At 48.6% G+C, this 18,442-nt stretch overlaps 1 protein-coding gene across 4 annotated transcripts in view; it reads right to left on the reverse strand.

The window, feature by feature from the left end:
- DNAH10 (dynein axonemal heavy chain 10) overlaps positions 1-18,442 on the reverse strand; it is a 135,863-nt gene that overhangs the window by 21,050 nt on the left and 96,371 nt on the right. For 3 of the 4 annotated variants that reach the window (XM_072802309.1, XM_072802305.1, XM_072802307.1), the window contains 7 exons: positions 17,733-17,904; positions 13,896-14,099; positions 13,171-13,251; positions 10,328-10,525; positions 9,654-9,815; positions 7,746-7,920; positions 916-1,097 (listed from right to left, as the gene is read on the reverse strand). In XM_072802309.1, coding sequence (XP_072658410.1) covers positions 916-1,097; positions 7,746-7,920; positions 9,654-9,815; positions 10,328-10,525; positions 13,171-13,251; positions 13,896-14,099; positions 17,733-17,904 — 1,174 coding nt within the window. The remainder of the gene's footprint in view (positions 1-915; positions 1,098-7,745; positions 7,921-9,653; positions 9,816-10,327; positions 10,526-13,170; positions 13,252-13,895; positions 14,100-17,732; positions 17,905-18,442) is intronic. The other variant, XM_072802306.1, reaches the window with a different exon arrangement.

The following is an 18,442-nucleotide window of genomic DNA, read 5'->3' on the forward strand; positions in this document are numbered from 1 at the left end:
GTGAGTGAGAGGCACAGGTTACTACTGCCCAGGACATCCTATGATCCAGGTACATGGATGTCCATGGTGTCCGTGGGGACCCCCAACTGCATCACAGTGGCTCAGAGCAGGGAGTTAGCTGAAATTCATATGCCATGATGGGTCACCATCACCTCTACCCATACCCTCACCTCAAGAGGTTTCACATGAATAGAAACCCATCCAGTCAATACTCAAGTAAAGAGAGGTTCTTGGGTTTTTACAGTTGTTATCCTTTGTGTTTCACTCAGTTTTATTTCTGAGTGGCTGAGAAAGAGCATTTGATAATAACGTTCTGAACAAACCATGAAGATAAACAGTGACACTAAGAATTTGAATGACCTTTCACAAAGACTAAAGCCTCATCCCCACTGGCTAAGCATCTAGGCCAGTCAGGCATCAGACTCAAAGGGAAAGCAGGCATTCTATAACTGAAGATGGGGAGGTTGGCTGTGGTGCCAGCCCCTCCTCACCCATTTCCCAGAGACCTATAGAAGACTTTATACTGGCAAGAGATGCAAGAGGAGAAGTCAGGGTTAGAGCGCCTCTTGCACCCCCATGCTTAATGGACAAGACGGACGGAAGACAAGGCCAGCCTGGGTCCATAGGAAGGTCCTGTTTCCTAATGGGAAACACCAGAGTGATTGCTGTTGAATGTTCAGAGGGCATCAGCTGCTATGGCCCATCTAGCATCCAGCCTTTCCATTTCACACAACAGCCTTCCATCTGCCTTTTGGAATGATTATTTGGGCTATCCCATCTGTAGGGCCACAGTGACAACTGACCACAACAGGAGGGCTAGCCTGGGACTAGTATCCCTCTGTCCTCTCCATCCCTGCTCCCAAAGCCTGAGCTGCAAGATCAACCCTGGCTATCCCTGTGTCTGTCCGTATGCACCTCTGATATTTTTCACTTGGCTCTGGGTGATTGAATCAAAATCAATCTCCATCAGCGATCTCAGGAAATTCGGGTCAGACATCATGCCCTTGGCAGTCTTCCAGTTGAGCTCTTTGTACCCTTTCATGATGAGGATGCACTCACACACGGTCTGCACCTGTTTGGGGGGCTTAGCAAAGGACCTGGTGAGAAACAAGAACGTGTGTGAATCAGACCCAGAAGTGGCCGCGATCTAGCCTGAGTGAGAGTTCCACAAAAAATGGCTCAACCCAGAGTCATTTCTTAGAGGTGACACTGATTGGAAGCAGAGAAAGCCATATCCCAACATGGACTGGGGCGCCTCAGGTGCGCTTCTCCCAGGGCAGGGACTGGTCTCAGCCATCAGGTGCCAGATCAGTCTCCTCGAAACTGACTGGCATCAGAATCATGGGGGCGGGGACCATTAAATGCAAACCCAGGCTACCCCAAGCATCTGAGTCAGTAGGCCAGGGTGGAGTCTAAGAATCCGTCTCTAATTACGCCCTGGGGTAGCTCCTCAGACTCTGTCATGTAGCCACTGGCATTATTGCCATCCTCCACCTCCTCTTTGTCATCATCCTATTTTCCATTTATTAGATGAAGGTACAGGACTCAGAGTATTTGGATGGCCTGCCCATGTTCACACAGCCTATGGGGTCTGGGATCCCTACATCCTGGGCTCCTTCCAGCTATGTCACTCCTTCACCATTTCCTTTGTCTTTGATGAGACCAGACCATCACTCTGCTGCTCCAAACACTCAGATGTCCAGTACCCTCAACCCTCCAGGGAACTGAGACTCGAGGGAAGGGGACACAGCACAGCAGGTCTGGTAGAGACAGAAGAAGGAATGGGTGGCATGTTAACTGTACCCAGGGGGGGCTCTTGGCTGTCTGCTGCTGGGCAAAGTCTCTAAAAGACACATGAGTCCTGCAGACACCAAAATGATGAAGAGAGACAGAAGCATACGGAAAATGATGAAGAAGAGGTGAAGGGAAGGAAAGAAAAGGAGGAGAGAAGAGGCGGAGATGACAGAGGCCCCTGAAGGGCACAGGACAGTCTAGGAGCAGGGTGAGGTGGAACCCCAGCCAGTCCACCAGGAGCCCAGAGAGACCAGGAGGCGAGCAGGAGGGGGAGAGAGAACAAGAGAGTGGGAACAACCCAGCCAGCACAGCAATATGGAGACTGTCTATACTGGGCAAGTGCCCCCCTATCCCAGGCCCCAAGACCCCCACCCACTTGCCTGCAGACAAGAGAGGAGAGAAGGAGCCACACGGTGTAAGGACAAGCAGAGGCAATGACTCCAGCACAAAGACCAATGATTAAAGTAATGGTCCTGAGTCACCAGGGAGAGGTTCAATTATACTGGCATTAGGCGCCTACAAAAGCAGGCAACACTCAACTGTTTTTAAAAGGTTTCCTTTGGGGTTGACGAAGGCCAGGCCCAGGCCACTGATCTTTGAATAATCAGAGAAGGAAAAAATCAGTAAGATGTTTTCAGATATAAGACAGAAAAAAACCCAGCCTCTATGCAGGGTCCTGAGCCTATGGGCAAGCTATAAACCATCCAGGGCTCTCAATATTCCCATCTGTAAAATGGGGAGGCAGAACCAGACCTTCCTGCTCCAAAATTCTGTGAGTCTGTGAAAGTGAAGTTCTCTGCTATCAGCTTACAAACTAGGACCTAGAACCATGTTTACCAACACATATCACTGTCATAACACGGGATAACTGAAGTGTTAATAATCTTGAGGCTGTCAGTCTGGGAAATAGAAACGTTTCTGTTTCATTTCCTTTCTCTTATCACAAAACAAACTCAGGTGTGTGTGAGAGAGAGAGATGATGATGATGATGATGATGATGATGATGATAAGATGCTGTCCTCCCTGGAGGGGAAGAATTATCACAAACCACACTCCCTACCTTCTCTCACTCTAACCCAGACTCTCTGTCTGCTTTTCCCTTGGCCCAAGCTCCTTCCAGCCTCAGAGCCTTCCCCCCTCCAACCTCTATCCTGCAGCTGGTGAATCCCTACTCTCTAGTCACATCTCAGTTTAAATGTCACTTCCAGGGACAGAGGCAGTGGGATGCCTGGGTGATGCAGTTGGTTAAGCATAAGACACTTGATTTTGGCTCAGGTCGTAATCTCAGGGTCCTGGGATCAAGCCCTGCATCAGGCTCCAACCTGAGTGTCTGCTTGGGTTTCTCTCTCCTTCTCCTCCTCCCCCTCCCCACCTCTCAAATAAATAAAGAAACCTTTAAAAAATAAATGTCAAAAAAATTAAATAAATAAAAAATAAATGTCATTCCTGAGGAATACCTTCCTCAGCCTCCCATCCTCCAGACTAGGTTAAGTTCCCCCATTATCTACAGTCATGGCAGCAAAGACCTTCTCGTCTAACTTTTTGGGTGATTTTACTGAACATATGGGATTCCTGAATGAATGCCTGTGCCTTCCTGAGAGTGTCAGTTGAATGTAGTGAAGACTCTGCCTGCCTGGTTCATTGCTGCTCAGCCCCAGTGCCAGCACAGGGTGGGTGTGTGGTAGGCACCCAAAGACTACCAAATGAATGGAAGGAAAAAAAGGAAAATCTCAAGCCAGTAACAAAGGGAGCATTTCTACTACAGAGGATCATCCATTTTTAATCTTCATGACTCCTAATCTTCCTGCCTTAATATCTGATGACTACTACAAAGGGGATTGAACATTACAGAAAGATTGAACATTACAGAAAGAAAGTGCTAAATTGTCAAGATGTCAGTGCTGGCTCACCACAATTAACATCCAAACAACCTAAAGAAAGCCAGATTATAGTCATCTGGAAAAAATAAAATTGGATCCGAACTACACTGAACTCCAGTAAAATCCAAAAGATCAAATATTTAACTGTATAGAATTAAACTGTAAAAGTACAGGAAGAAATCATGGGGAAACTGTTTTATAATCCTGCAGTTTTAAAGCCTTTTAAGTATTAAGTATTACATTATATCCAAAAGCCATAAAATAAAATATTGCTAAAGTCTGCCACATAAAAATAAAAATTTTATATACAACAAACACAAACACACACACAAACCTCACCAGCAAAGTCAAATGGCCAATGAACCACTGGGGAAAATATCTGCAACTCACATCATGGATATAAAGCTGATCTCCCTATCACATAAAAAGCCACTAGTTTATAAGTTTCTCTTTGTTACCATTAATAGGAAAGAAGCATCTTGGACATGAGATTGTTAAGCTGTCTCTGAGAAATGTCAGAACTTACTAGGTTGGCAGCAGAGGGGCAGAAGGAAGTATAGAGGGAGAGTTGTATACAGATGTTTTCATATTTACATTTTAATGATAACGTGTATTAGTCTCTTTGGCTGTACTATAGAAATACATTAAGTGATTCAATGGAAACATACCTCTTTGCTAATTGAATATTATAGATTGGATGATGAATTCTTTTAGAAGCATTATATTTTGTGTACTCTGTTACTTTGTCTCAGTTTTTAATTTTTTTTTAATTTTTTTAAATTTTTATTTATTTATGATAGTCAGAGAGAGAGAGAGAGAAAGAGAGGCAGAGACACAGGCAGAGGGAGAAGCAGGCTCCATGCACCGGGAGCCCAATGTGGGATTTGATCCCGGGTCTCCAGGATCGCGCCCTGGGCCAAAGGCAGGCGCCAAACTGCTGCGCCACCCAGGGATCCCTCTCAGTTTTTAATTGAACATTAAGGGAATGCAGTATTTTAATTGTAACTCTGCCAATATCTTTATCTAGAGGCCTGTTGCCATTTTTGTCTTTTATATTTTTGTCGCCAAGAAAGGCAAGATTACATTTTTTTTTTCAGATGGAGTTGGTGTAGTGTATTCTTGGTTATCAAAATACTCATAGTTTGGGGACTTCGACATGATAAATATTCATGGCGCGTAAAAGCATGATACATAACTGTACGACCTTACTTAAAATGCTTACTTGTGTAGATAGATACACACACGGGACATAGAAGTCAAACTGTAAACTGCTTGTGATTATGGATGACTTTGTTCTTTCCTTCTTGTGTTTTTCAGTTTCCTTTTATGCACATATTAACTTTTAAAAAATAAAATTTTAAAAAACCTTAAAAAAAGCCACTAGAAATGCATAAGGAGGAAAAAAGCAATAATAATAATTCAACAGATAAATGGGCAAAGCATATGAACAGTTCACAGAAAAGGAAATACACACAACCTTTACACACATTTTTCACATATGAAATAAAGGCCAACCTGACTTGCAATAGGGAAATGCACATTAAAACTACACAATACTATTTTTCATCTACAAAATGAGCAAAAATTCAAATGTATAATAATGTTCTCTGTTGGTGAGGCTATGAAAAAGCAGGCAAATCACATGGATTGTAAGTAGAAGATAAACTGGTTCCACCCTCAGGGAGAGCATTAAATAGTAGTAGCTGTAGACATTATAAACGCACACATCCCTGAGCTCAGCAATTCCATCTGTGGAAGTGTGCCCTTCCAGTGGACTCACCCAGTTGCAGAATTAAGTATAGTCAGGATTATTCTTTGCCATGCAAGTCATAAAGGCAAAAGACTGGCAAGAGATTCATAAACTGGGGCTGGTTAAATAGATAATGGCACAACCACACTGTGAAATATGATGGGCTTTTTTGAAATATTGAGGAAGTTCATCCTATGGCAACATGCAAAAGATCTCCAAAATGCATTGTACACTGGAGAAGCCAAGATATAGGAAAATGTGTGCAGACATTTACACACACACACACAAAAAAAAAAGGAAGAAAAAAGAATACTCAGGTATCCCTTGTTCTACTACTAACTTCAGAGTCTAAAGTTGGGAACTCAAGAGACACATGTATTACCTGGTTGCCTTGATCTTGCATAAAAACTCTCTGGATGGATACATGAGAACTGAAAGGCAATGGATATCTGTTGTGTGGGGGGAGGGGTACTAAGCTGATGGGGCTTGTGGGAGGGGCTTTCAAATGTCTTTTTTATGTTGGAACCATGATTCTAGTTCATGCTTACTTGGCACTGACTGCATGGTCAACCCAATCCTGAGAACTCTTCATATAATAGTTCAGTCGATCCTCTACATCGCCCTGATGCCATGGGGACAGTTATCATCCACATGTTACAAATTAAGAAACTGCAGCACAGAGAGGCTAGGTGACTTGCCAAAAGTCACACAGCCCATAAGAGACAGAGCCATGCATGAGCATATCTATTCCAATAGTTACTTAAAATTTTTTTTTAATTTTAAAATTTAAATTTTTTTTCCTTTTAGGTCATAGGCCATTTCCACTTTCTCAGAAAGGAGCTGAGCATCTATCTGACACTGTCTTGGGTGTGAGGCAGGCATCCCTTGCTCACTGCAGGGGACATAGCAAGCTCTCCGTTTACTTCTGTAGAAACCCCATAGCCCCATTTTGCACCCCCTCGTTGGGTTGATGGGGGACTCACAGTCCCACCTCTCCAAATAAACCCACCTCAAAACTCCCCAGCTCTATGCTCTCGCAGTATTTTTATGCTGCTGACCTGGGAGTGGTGCCCAAAATTCATGTAACTGGTGATTGGCCATTTCCCTTGAAAACGTATATGCTGATGGCCTATCCTACAGCACAAGCTGGTAAGCATTTCTGCCTTGTTCCAGGCCCTGGTCCGGACATCTGACACATACGACTGTCCTTATACTTTCATTCAACCCCACTTTGGAAAACTGAAACAATGCCTTCTTGCTAACAGCAGGAGCATCTGCAGATCACCTCCCAAGAACTGCTTGGGTCCTCTGCCATGGAACAAGCTGAAGATTCTGTTCAAATCGCCATGTTTCACTACCGAGCAAACAACAAGGGCAAAGGAAGGCTGTTCAGCCCTCAGTAAGAGCGAGAAGCATAGAGAACAAGCCTCATTCTTCCCAGAGCCCAAGATGGAAAGTCAACCTCTGATCCTGACCTGAAAGCAGGAGTCTCTCTAACACGAGACCTGGTTGTGGGGCCCGGGGGACTGAACCCCTCCTGCAAATGAGGATGTGATGGGGAGAGCTGAGGGATTGAGGGGGTCACCGGGGAGTGGGGAGCTGTGTGTGGGGCCAGCACACAGGGGAGTGCTCCTTCCCGCCTTTAGTCTTGGTGCTACATTTACCAGTGAGCTCTATTAGGGGCACCCTAGGGTCAGACCACACAATGTGGGGAGAAAGCTCCCCGCCGGCGCCATCCCGGGCCCCTTCTCCTGGGAGGCCTCTGGTTGTGGGAGCTGCAGTCATTTCACAGATTGACTTGCCAAATGCCTGGGGCCACAATGAAGAGCCACTTTCCCCACATGCACATGGCTTGGCTTGAAGTGGATGAGAGCATCCCCTATCAGTCCTCAGAGACACAGCTGTCACAGTATTTTCAGCAGGGCGCTTGCCCCCTGCACCAGGTGCCTGGCTGGTGTTCAGGGCAGACAGTAGTGGGCTTCCTGAGGAGAGCACTGGCTTGTGAAGCCCCACCTCTCCTGCACACCCCACTCCGGAACTCAGTCCCCTTCTGTGAGACAGCCCAAGTTCAAAGGCAATAGGCCCTGCGACCTGCTGAGTGGGGGCACCTGGGGCAAGCCACCTCACCACCCTGGGCCTCACCTTCCCCATCTTCAAACAAGGATGATAACAGCAATGCCAGCACCCACCCAGGGAAGTGTTTATAGCACAGTAGTCAGCCTGCAGTATGGCTCTAGGAATGCCTATCTGCTGTGATGACAGTAGCTGCTGTCAGGAGCGACACAGGTGGCCGAGCACACTCAGAGACTGCCATCAGTTACCTAATCTCGGTCACGTCTGATCTGTCCAGCTTCTGCAGCTCCAGCTTGGCGGCCTCTAGGATGGGCATGACCTCGGCCAGGGCCATCTCAGCCTCAGCCTTCTCCACAGCAATGATCTTGTTTTGTTCTTCTATCTCGATGGCTTTTTCTTCTGCGAGCTTCTTCTTTTCCTCAGCTGTGGGGGGAGGGGCAGGTTAGGGCAGCTACTGGGCAGGGAGGGGAGAGACCACAACCATTGGGACAAAGTGGCACATAGCTCTCCCAGGTCAGTGGTGGGCTGTCAGGGGATCTAACTCACTTTGGCCAATACGATGGCCTAGGGTGTTACTACTAGAATAGAAGTCCTCACGGGGCATGGGGTCTCCAACACCAGGACCACTGATCTGACTCTGACTGGCCACCCCCATGTCCCACCACTCCATTCCACAGGCCAGCCCCCAACCCTGCTGGCCAGTGTGAGCTGAGGACACCAGGGCTGCCCTGCCTTTCTGGAGCAGATGGAGAAACAGACAGAGTTCTCTCTGCTTCTCATCACCATTTCCTAGGTTTATTCAGGCCCCACACAAAAGCCACCCCTCCTAAGGTGGCCTGTCCCTTCTATCGCTCTCGATCTCACTGCTCTTTCCTTCATGACACTGATAGAAATCTGGCATTTCACCTAATTACTGGCTCACTGATTGTCTGATTCCACTCACTAGAATGCAGACATCTCCCCAAGGGCTGGAACCCCAATGCTTAGAATAGGGCTCAGTTCACAGTAGGTGAACTGTGTTGAACAGTGTCCCCCATAATCCATGCCCACCCGCAGCCTCAGAATGTGACCTTATTTGGAAAGAGGGTCTTTGTACATCTAATTAGTCCCCATGAGGTCTTACTGGGTTAGGGTGGGTCCTAAATCCAATGGCTTGTGTCCTTATAAAAAGACTGCAGGAAGACACAAAGACATAGAGGGAAGAAGGTAATGTGCCAATGGCACCAGACATTGAGATGAACCTAAAAGCCAACGATTGCCAGCAAACCACCAGAGGCTGCAAGAGGCAAGGAGGGGTCCTCCCCTAGAACCTTTGGAGGGAACATGGCCCTGCTGACACCTTGATTTCAGACTTTGACCTCCAGACCTGTGAGAGACTAAACTTCTGTTGTTTGAAACCCCCCCTCCCACACACACACACACACACACACACACACACACACACACACAAACACACACTTGGGTCATTTGTTTGCATAGCTCTAAGAAATGAATATGCTGTCACTTGTCCGAGGGCACCCGAGTAGGACTGGAGCCCGTGGCCTGAGCACCCATGGCCACACTTGTAACCACTCTGGTGTCTCGCCTTCCTGTGTACTCCGGGGTGCTGCTAAAATTCATGCTGACTCTGCTTCAGGAAATGGTCCCAGAGAACTAAAACAGTGGGTGGTACTCAATAAATGTATGCCAGATGCCCTTGTGTTTTCTGATTCGGTATTCCCTAGGGAGTCATGTCCGCAGTCAAGCATTGCCTGAGCGTTTGTAGGGTGCAGAGTGTGTACAGGCCCTGCCACTATGAAGGATCCTGGCCCTGGGGGAGTTTCTTGCTGGAGCAGCAGGAAGACACACATGGGAAGGAGGAGGTGAGGTCACAACCGTGAAACCCTCAGAATTGTCAGGGTGACAAGAAGAGGGGTCTGCAGGGAAGGTAGTATCCCAGAGGAGATGGAACAGAGCAGCGCGGGTGGGAAGGAGGCTGGAATAACTGTAGGGGAGCTCACTGCGGCATGGAACCAGCAGGAGGGGCCCAAAAAGACCTGCGTGCGAGAATGGTCATCGAGCACAGAAGAACAGTGGGCTGACAAGCAGCTTCTCAGGAATGTCTCCCTGTCCTACCTGGGGGAGTCCCCGCCCCCGAGAGCTGGCCCCACACTCACCAATGGTTGTGTTGGTGGCAATTTCCTCCAGCAGGGCCTCACAGGCAGCAGACTTCTCCGCCAGCACCACTTTCTGCACGGCCAGCTTCTGGTTCAGCTCATCCAACTCGATGGTGGCCTCCTTCAGCTTGTCCAGCCCACCCTCCAGACGCTTGCACTGAGCTGAGGAAAGAGAGGAGCTGTACTCATCACCAGGGTAGGCGCTATTCCCAGCGCTCCAGGGGCCTCATTGTGATTCATCCCATTGGGGCTCAATTAAGAAAGTCATCTTCATGAGATGTCAAGCAAGCATAGCTCAGTACCTCCACTGACATGCTGGGACCACATTGGCCAAAATAAATGTATTTCTGAAAACCATGCTTCCCTTGGCCAATGGCTGGAGCCACAGAATTTTTTTCAAAAGCGTTTTCCAACAGAGCATGCTGCTGCCATCAGATCATATCTCTAAGCAGTGAAGAGGTAGAGCTACAAAGTGCAAGACCCAACACTGACGAATAGAAGAGCATGCCAGGCCTCTGCCCACCCAGAAGACTCACTCTAAGATGTAATATCCAGAACATGCAGTATTTTGTCTCAATCTGGAGTGTGTCTGGTCTTGCTAATAAAACACCTACTTAAAGAGAAGGTCAGCCCTTGGATCCTCACTTGTTCACCATCCCATTCCCATGTCTTACCCGTGTTATACTGGGTTTTCTCATCCAGCAATTTTGAATATGTGTTAATAAAATCAAGGTAGTTTTTGGGTGTTACATAGTTGCTACGCCTCAATTTCTGTAGAAATTGTTTGCTGAATTCACCCACGGATTCATGGACCAAAACAACATGCTCTACCACACTGTCTATGTTTTCCATCGGAATCATCGGATTTGTCCCTGAAGAGAAAGGATGGGAAAAATGCCTCTTAGACAACAGGAAAGAGCAGGTTCCCAAAGAGTCAGATACGGAATTCCTGTACAACCCAACAATTCTGCTCCCAGGTGCAGACCCACAAAGACCTGAAAATGGACTCAAGCAGACTCCTGCGGGCCAATGCACACAGCCACACTACTCACAACAGCCAAAACTGGAAGTGACCTGTGTGTCCACCAACAAATGACCAGATAAACAGATGTGGTCCATCCATTCAATGAAGAAAGGAAACTCTGCCGCATGACACAATGTGGATGAGCCTTGAGACATGCTGAGTATAAGAAGCCACGCACGAAAGGACAAATGTTACATGACTAGACTTCACACAAAGTCTCTGGAACAGGGGAATTCAGAGACAGAAAGTAGATGAGAGGTTCCTGGGGGACTGGAATGGGAGGAATGGGAGGTTCGTGCTTCATGGGGAGCAGCTCTGGTTTTACAAGATGGAAGGAGGTCTGGAGCTGGATGGTGCTGGCAGCTGCACAATAAGAATGTACCTAATGCCACTAACTTCACTCCTCAAAATGGTTAAAATGGCAAATTTTATGTTATAGATGTTTTACCACAATACAAAAAAAAGTGGTATTAAAACTGTTTAATAGAGAAAGGAAAAGAGTAGCTGCCAGTTGGTTGGTGTTTTTTCTGGACCACAGGACCGTCCATGCTCCAGCAGTTTCTCTTTCCCTTCCTCTGGCTGTGACACTGTTCGGGGAGGGGGTCTCAGGGTCTCAGGAGGGAAATACACCCAGCGTCCTTGGTGTGTCCCTTGTCCCCAGCACAGAGTGTATGCAAAGCAGGCCTCCCTCTAAGTCTGTTAAAGCAATAAATCAATCATCTCTTCCAGGGCTAAACCCACGTCCCTTGGACTATCTGACAGATGGCAAAACACACTCACTGCAAAGCAGAATGTGCCTTCAATTAAAATGAAGGAAAAAAAGATTGGCCAAAAGTAACCATTCAGCCAGATGCTGTGGATTTGACCTTAAGTTACACCAGGGACCGGGAAACCACAGCCTACAGGCCTATTTTATGGCATCTGTGCCATAAAATAAAACTCTGCCTTACAAATATCCATACTTTGGGGCACAGTTAGCCCAATGCCAGGGACTCTCTTCCAAGAAAAAAAAATTCTTTTTTTTTCTTAAAGATTTTATTTATTCATGAGCAACAGGGGGGGGGGGGCGGGTGCAGAAACACAGGCAGAGGGAGAAGCAGGCCCCATGCAGGAAGCCCAACATGGGACTCGATCCCGGGTCTCCAGGATCACACCCTGGGCCGAAGGCGGCACTAAACCACTGAGTCACCCAGGCTGCCCGAAAAAAAAAAAATTCTAAGCGAATTCCATGTGGTGTTATTTATGACACAGAGCCACTGAATGCTGAAAGTAAACCTAAGTGCTGTTAACATGCAGGGATGGCTCGCATGCCCATGGAAGCTCAGGTGCATCTATCTATACTGGGGTTGGCAGACCATGCAGGACAAATCTGTCCCACTGCCTGTTTTTGTAAACACAGTTTCATGAGAACACAGCCATGCCTGCTCCCGTACACATTATTTGTGGCTGCCGTCACGGTTCAGTGGCAGGAGTAGTTGCAATGGAGCCTGTATGACCCACAAAGCTGAAAATATTTATCATCTGCTCCTTTACAGAAAAAGTTTGCTGATTCCTAAGTTAGACTGTCAGCACAGAGCCATTCTTTAGCCCCTTTACCTTGTGTGTTAAAATTATGAGTGCTCCCTGTGTAAAGGGACAAATTATTTATTTACTAAATACAGATTTATAAGGTAGAAACTATTTACAAGGCCACCCGGTGTCATTTGCCATCAATCTGCTCAAGTTAGTTGCAGATAAAAAGCTTTTTCCCTAAAGATAAATTGACTTGCTTTCTTATTTCAAAGATTAAAATTAATAATCAAGGACTTAAGTGTTTGAAACTTCTGAGAAAATTCAGCACTGACTGATAATCAGTCCACTAAAAGGTCCTTCGGGCATCCTTTGGGGCAAGGATCAGCATAACAGTAAATATTCAAGCTACATGGGCCATGTGGTCTCTGCTCTAACTCCTCAACCTTGCAGTTTGAAGCTTAAAAGCAGCCAGAGCCACCATGTTCACTGACAAATAAGTCAGTGTTCCAATCACACTTTATTTACCAAAACAAGCTATGGGTCACAATTGGTGCACCAACCCCTGCTTTGATGGTATCTGATCAATTTTATCCTAAATTGTCCTTGTAAGTTCCCTGAAATCCCTTTATTTTTTAGAACATCCTTATATTAGAGAGAGAGAAAGAATGCAAGCATGAGTGGGGGCAGGGGCAGGAGAGAGAATCCTTAAGCAGACTCCCCACTGAGTGCAGAGCCCATTGTGGGGCTCCATCCCAGGACCCTGAGATCATGACCTGAGCTGAAATCAAGAGTTGGACGCTGAACTGAGCCACCTAGGCACCCCAGTCCTTTGAAATCCCTTTAGATCAAAACAGTGTAAACCAAAAATATGCTAACAAACTTAAAAACAATTTATGGCCTTAGGGGCGAACGGTGACAGGATCCACTGGACCAAAATTCAAAGTCAGAAAGGCGCCAACAAGTCATTTTTGTTGCACGTACCTAAAAATGACTTAGCGACTGCGTGCAGGGCTTGAGGAGGCCAGGGCATGAACCAGTCAATACCAGTGTTATTCACAAGACCTTGAAAAGAAGGAGAAACAAAAGAGATGACCAGTTGGCAACCCTGAGATGCTTGAGGACATCGACATGGTCTTCAGCACCCAGCGCATTGGTGAAAGAGCTGGACGTGTCCAGGAATAATTCACTCAAAGCAGAGTTTCTCAACCTCAGTGTGACTGGCATTGGGCTGGATGATCCTCTGGCGGGGGGCGAAGGGGCGCTATCTGTGCAGCATGGAATATTTGGCAGCACCTGGGCCTCCATCAGCTGGACTGTAGGACACTCCCTGCCCCACCCAGCATGACAACCAAAACTGTCTCCAGGCATTGACAAATGTCCTTGAGTGGGGGCCAGTAAAATCACTCCATAAATTCAGAACCTCCACTCTAGAGGTCTAGGTACTGCACCTTCCACGAGGCTGGCAAAATGTTCCAGATGGAAGAGAGCGGAGAGCTCACTAGGGGCTGGGCACTGGGGCCCATGAGCGTTCCTCGCATCAGGGGACAGCACCCACTGTGGGCAGCTCGAGAGCCTGCTGGCAGCTGTGGGGGACACAGTGGGACCCACACTACACAGCAGAGCCCACGCTTCTGCCCAGTGACCGTCTCCTGTTTTGCCCTGCGGAAGGGGGGGGGAGAGGATGTGCAGGCTCAGCTCAGGGGCACCTGGGAAATTCCTGCACCGGGTCCTCAGGGTGTCCCCCACCGGCGACATGCCCAGGACGATGTGCAGATTATTTGCACTCTTGTTCACAAAGTACTGCCACACAGACTCTTTGGCCGGGCCCGTCCCTTGCTTCAGGGCTTCTTGTCCGATCTGACTGAGGATCGTCTCTTTCTCCTCTTCTGGGAAAAGTGCAGGTACGATTCCTAGAAAACAGAGACATGATGGGTTTTTCAGCCTCGGGGTTATCGTCTCCTCTAGGCACTGAAATGACGGGAGCACAGCATTACCAGAGGAGCAGAGGACGCCAAGGTGAGGGGCCCTAACTCTGAGGCCCCAGGCTCATACACTGAGGGTGAATCCCTCTGAGCCTCAATCTCATCAGTGAAATGGGAGGAATAAGTGCCTCCCGCGTACCTTGGTGGGGGTGATCGTGAGCGGCAAAGCAGGGGTACTTGACCAGGGACAACTGTGCCCCCTAAGTGACACTTGGCAATGTCCGGAGACATTTTCGGTTGCCCCAGTTTGTGTGTGTGTTGGGGGGTGGGGATGCTAATGGAATCAGGCACGGAGAGGCCAGGGGTGCTGCCAGCCAGCCTGTAATACCCAGGACAGCCCCGCAGCAAAGACTCCCCTGCCACTGATGTCATGAGGACCAGGGATGAGAAACTGCTGCCGAGTCAGTGTAAGGGCTTCAGAAAATAAGTAACCTGGACCATCTGGGGAGCTATTAAGTGAGGCTCCCTGGAGCACTCTCAGCCTTCACAGAATATATACCCCAGCCCTGCAGCGGGGGTTGCAGGCACAGAAAAGGACAGATTGACGCTTCTAGCCCTGCTCACACGCTTGCAACCCATGTGCGGAAAGTCTGATGCCAACCCAAGGAAGCATGTGCTCAATGCCGTGTTGGGAGCTGGACTGTGGTGCCTGGGCATCCCGGACCCACGAAGCTGTCACCGTGGAGGGGGCTTCTTTTGGTGGGGAGAGGCCCTGCAGGGCACTGGAGCTAAAATTGGGAGGAAGCATGGAACCTGACGTTAGTCTGGAAAGGAGTTCTGCTGTCTGTGCCCCTCCCTCCCTGCCCATCCCCTCTTCCCGGCCACCGGTCCCTCTTCCCTTTGGAGAATCACTTCTCCTCCATTCATACACCTGCATAGGCTTTGGGTGGGCTGGCGGCCCCATCAGAGCCCCAGGCAGTTTGGCTCGGGCGTGGGTGCATAAGCTGAGCCAGCTGATGGAAGCCCTTCCAGGCAGCCTGGCCCCCACATCTGGGAAAGATGGTCTCATTCACCCAGGGTAAGCCAGGACGATGCGATGGGGCTTGGTTTTTTGTTGTTGTTGTTGTTTGTTTGTTTGTTTGAATTGCTTTGGGAAAATCCAAAAATGCAAATACAAGAGAAAAATGGTAAAGCCGAGATGGGGCACAGGAGGGATGAACCCGTAGCCACAATCTTTTGAGCACCTGGGTCCAACCAAGCCCCCTGGGCTTTCTCAGGCTTGTGAAACAGCCCTGACTCCTCCATTCCTCTTGAACTTCGCTAAGCCAACCTGACTTGCACTGCCAGCACCTGCAACCGTGGAGGCTGATGAGAGAGGGAGAGAGTGGCCGGCAGGAGCAGGGCAGGACAGGACAGCAAATAAGGAGGTGGAAAGAACACAGGCTGCAGGAACAGAAGGCAATCTGCGGAGACCAGAGCACTGGAGGCTTCAGAGAAAGGGAACCAGTGCCGTGCACGGGCGGCGGTGTTCTAGGAAGCCAAGATCAGCGCAGACGTGCGTGAAGAGTTGAGGTCAGACATGAGAAGGGTCTGGCTCTGATGGAGGCTGGAGGGCATGCCGAGGAAGGGACAGGTTCCAGAAACAGATGAGAAAGCACAATGAAATGTGGAAGAGGTCAAGAGGGGACACACTCCGCAGTTCAGGCCTAATGAAAATTCTGGAATAATGGGGTTCGCAGGAAGGCACAGAGAGAGCCCCCTGAGCACAGGAGAGCTGCCAGATTCTCGCTAGCTCAGGCCCATTGATCTCACTCTATCTACACCATTTCAAATGAGTAGCCTGCATTCTTATTAAATATCCCATGGGTTCCCGTACAGAACCAAGTTGACGCAGCAGGCCTGGGGCTGCACGCCTTACAGAGGCCTGCTTACGGGGTTGGCCCTTGGCCGGCGTCCGGGAACTTGGACTTGGGGAGGATTCCCACCACCATTCATTGATCAGAGTGCCTCATCTGCACAAAGTGTGGTTTATACTGACCACCTGCTTCCCCTCTGGGATTCTGGAATGTGGGTTGGTGCCAGGCAGCAGGTGCCCACCGTGACCAGCCCCCACTGAACACCCTTGGGTTCTGAGTTTCTAATGGGCTTTCCCAGGAGATGGCACTTCACAAAGGTTGTCAGAATCAGATGCGGGAGGAGTTAAACATGTCCTATGTGACTGCCATAGTTACTGCCATAGAAGAGAGTTCTGGAAGCCTGTGCCTGGCTCCCCAGACCTCCCCCGGCATGTGCCTCTTCCCCTTTGCTGATGGTGCTTCGTGTCCTGCTGTAATTAGATCACAGCTGTGTGTACTGCCAGAGACACAGGAACTCGCTTCTGGTTCTCCTCCTATCATCTCAGCTTCTGGCTCACTCCCCACCTTCTCCCTGAACCCAGTCCTGTACTCACCTGATTTCTCACACTCTCCCCACAGATGGTGGCTCTCCAAGCCTGTTAGTGATGCTAAAATTGAAATCTCCACCCTGGGCCCCTATTCTGAGAACCAGACCCCTACAAGTTGGCCCCCATAGTCCATCTGCTACAGGTGAAGTTGTGTTCCCCCAAAAAAGAGATGTTGAAGTCCCCAGGACCTCAGAATGTGAACTGACTTGGAAAAAGGGTCTTTACAGAAGTCATCAAGTTAAAATGAGGTCATCAGGGTAGGTCTTAAGCCAGGGCAACTGGTGTCCTTATTATATAAAAAGGGGAAATGTGGGTGCAGAGACAGATATACATGCACAGGGAGAACATGAAGGCAGACCCAGGGTGATGCATCCACAAGCCAAGGAATCCACAGAAGCCGGCAGCAAATCAGCAGAAGCTAGAGACAGGCCTGGGACAGACTCTCCCCCAGAGCCCCAGAAGGAACCACCCCTGCCAACACCTTGATGCGGGACCTCCAGATTGTGAGACAGTAAATGTTTGTGGTTTTAGGTTTTTTTAAAAGTAATCTCTACCCTCAACGTGGGCTTGAACTCATAACCCTGTAATCAAGAGTCGCACACTCCACTGACCTAGCCAGCCAGGTGCCCCAAATATTTGTGGTTTTCAGCCACCCATTTTGTGGTACTTTGTTACAGCAGCCCTAGCAAATCAATATACCACCTGACCTCCCGTTTGGATTTCTCCTAAGTATAGCACACTCCACACCCTCCTAGTGGCACAAACCCACATCTACTCTTCCCCCTCCTAGCAACGGGGCTACTCACACCAGCCAGAACTGGGAGCCACCCTGGGTGGGCTCTCCCTCCCTCACCCTCATCCAATCTGTACAAGTCCTGTAGGCTCTACCTCCAAAATATCTCAGGAATCCACTCACTTCTTTCCATTCTCACTTCCACCCCACCCCATCCAGACCCAGGTCATCTGTCACCTGCCACCCTCTCCTATTCTTATCTCCCTCTTATCTAGACTCCACAGGGCAGCCAGAGGGACCTGTGAAAACATAAGCCTGGACCACATCATTGCCCAGAAAGTGACATCTAATCTGGATGTGACGCACCAGGCCTGCACTGAGGGTCCCCTTCACCTGGTTTTGTATACAGCCGGTGCACCCCGTGTGGGAGCAGCCTCCACGGTACCTGATGTCAGCATGTTGTTGATGAGCTCCAGGAAGCCCTCCTCGGCCACGTGGGTGTCCGTGAACAGGAAGATCATCATTTTGTTCTCAGTCCCGAGTTTGAGATAAAGGTTCTTCAGATCTTCCCGGAAATTGTTCTCAGAGTAGCCTCGGCTCAGAAGGATCTCAAACACCTGCCAACACAGAGCACAACAGCGGTGAGACAACCAGCCCAGAGAGGGTCAGACTGTGCAGCTAAGGGGGATGAGTGACAGCAAAACCAGATGACCCGGGCCATTTTTCACAAACACTGTTGAGTGAGAAACCCAAGACTCAGGAAACTATGACATCCCTTGGTGTTGAGTGAGCTGTGACGGACATGCTGCACATGCACACATGTGTAGGGGGTGACAAGTATGCAGGGGACACAGGTCTGTGCAGATGGGATCACGTGAGTATGGCAGAGAAAAGGACACCTTCGGTTGTTAAATGAGTCATCTGAGTCACAGGGTAGGGGGACAGCCGGAATGGGGATGGGGGTGAGGGGAGGAAACAGAGATGGGCCAAAAACAGCACCCACACATACACAAGTACAACCATAATGTGTGTGCAAGCCCCCCCCCCGCCCCGCCATTAGGAGTTCATTGAAAATGAAAGAGATTGTGGGAAGACATGTAGGGAAACTAAGTAAGAAGCCATTTTAAATTCTTAAATTTAAAAATCTCACTAAGT

The sequence above is a fragment of the Canis lupus genome, chromosome 27 (genome assembly GCF_048164855.1).
Source record: "Canis lupus baileyi chromosome 27, mCanLup2.hap1, whole genome shotgun sequence".
Lineage (NCBI taxonomy): Eukaryota > Metazoa > Chordata > Mammalia > Carnivora > Canidae > Canis > Canis lupus.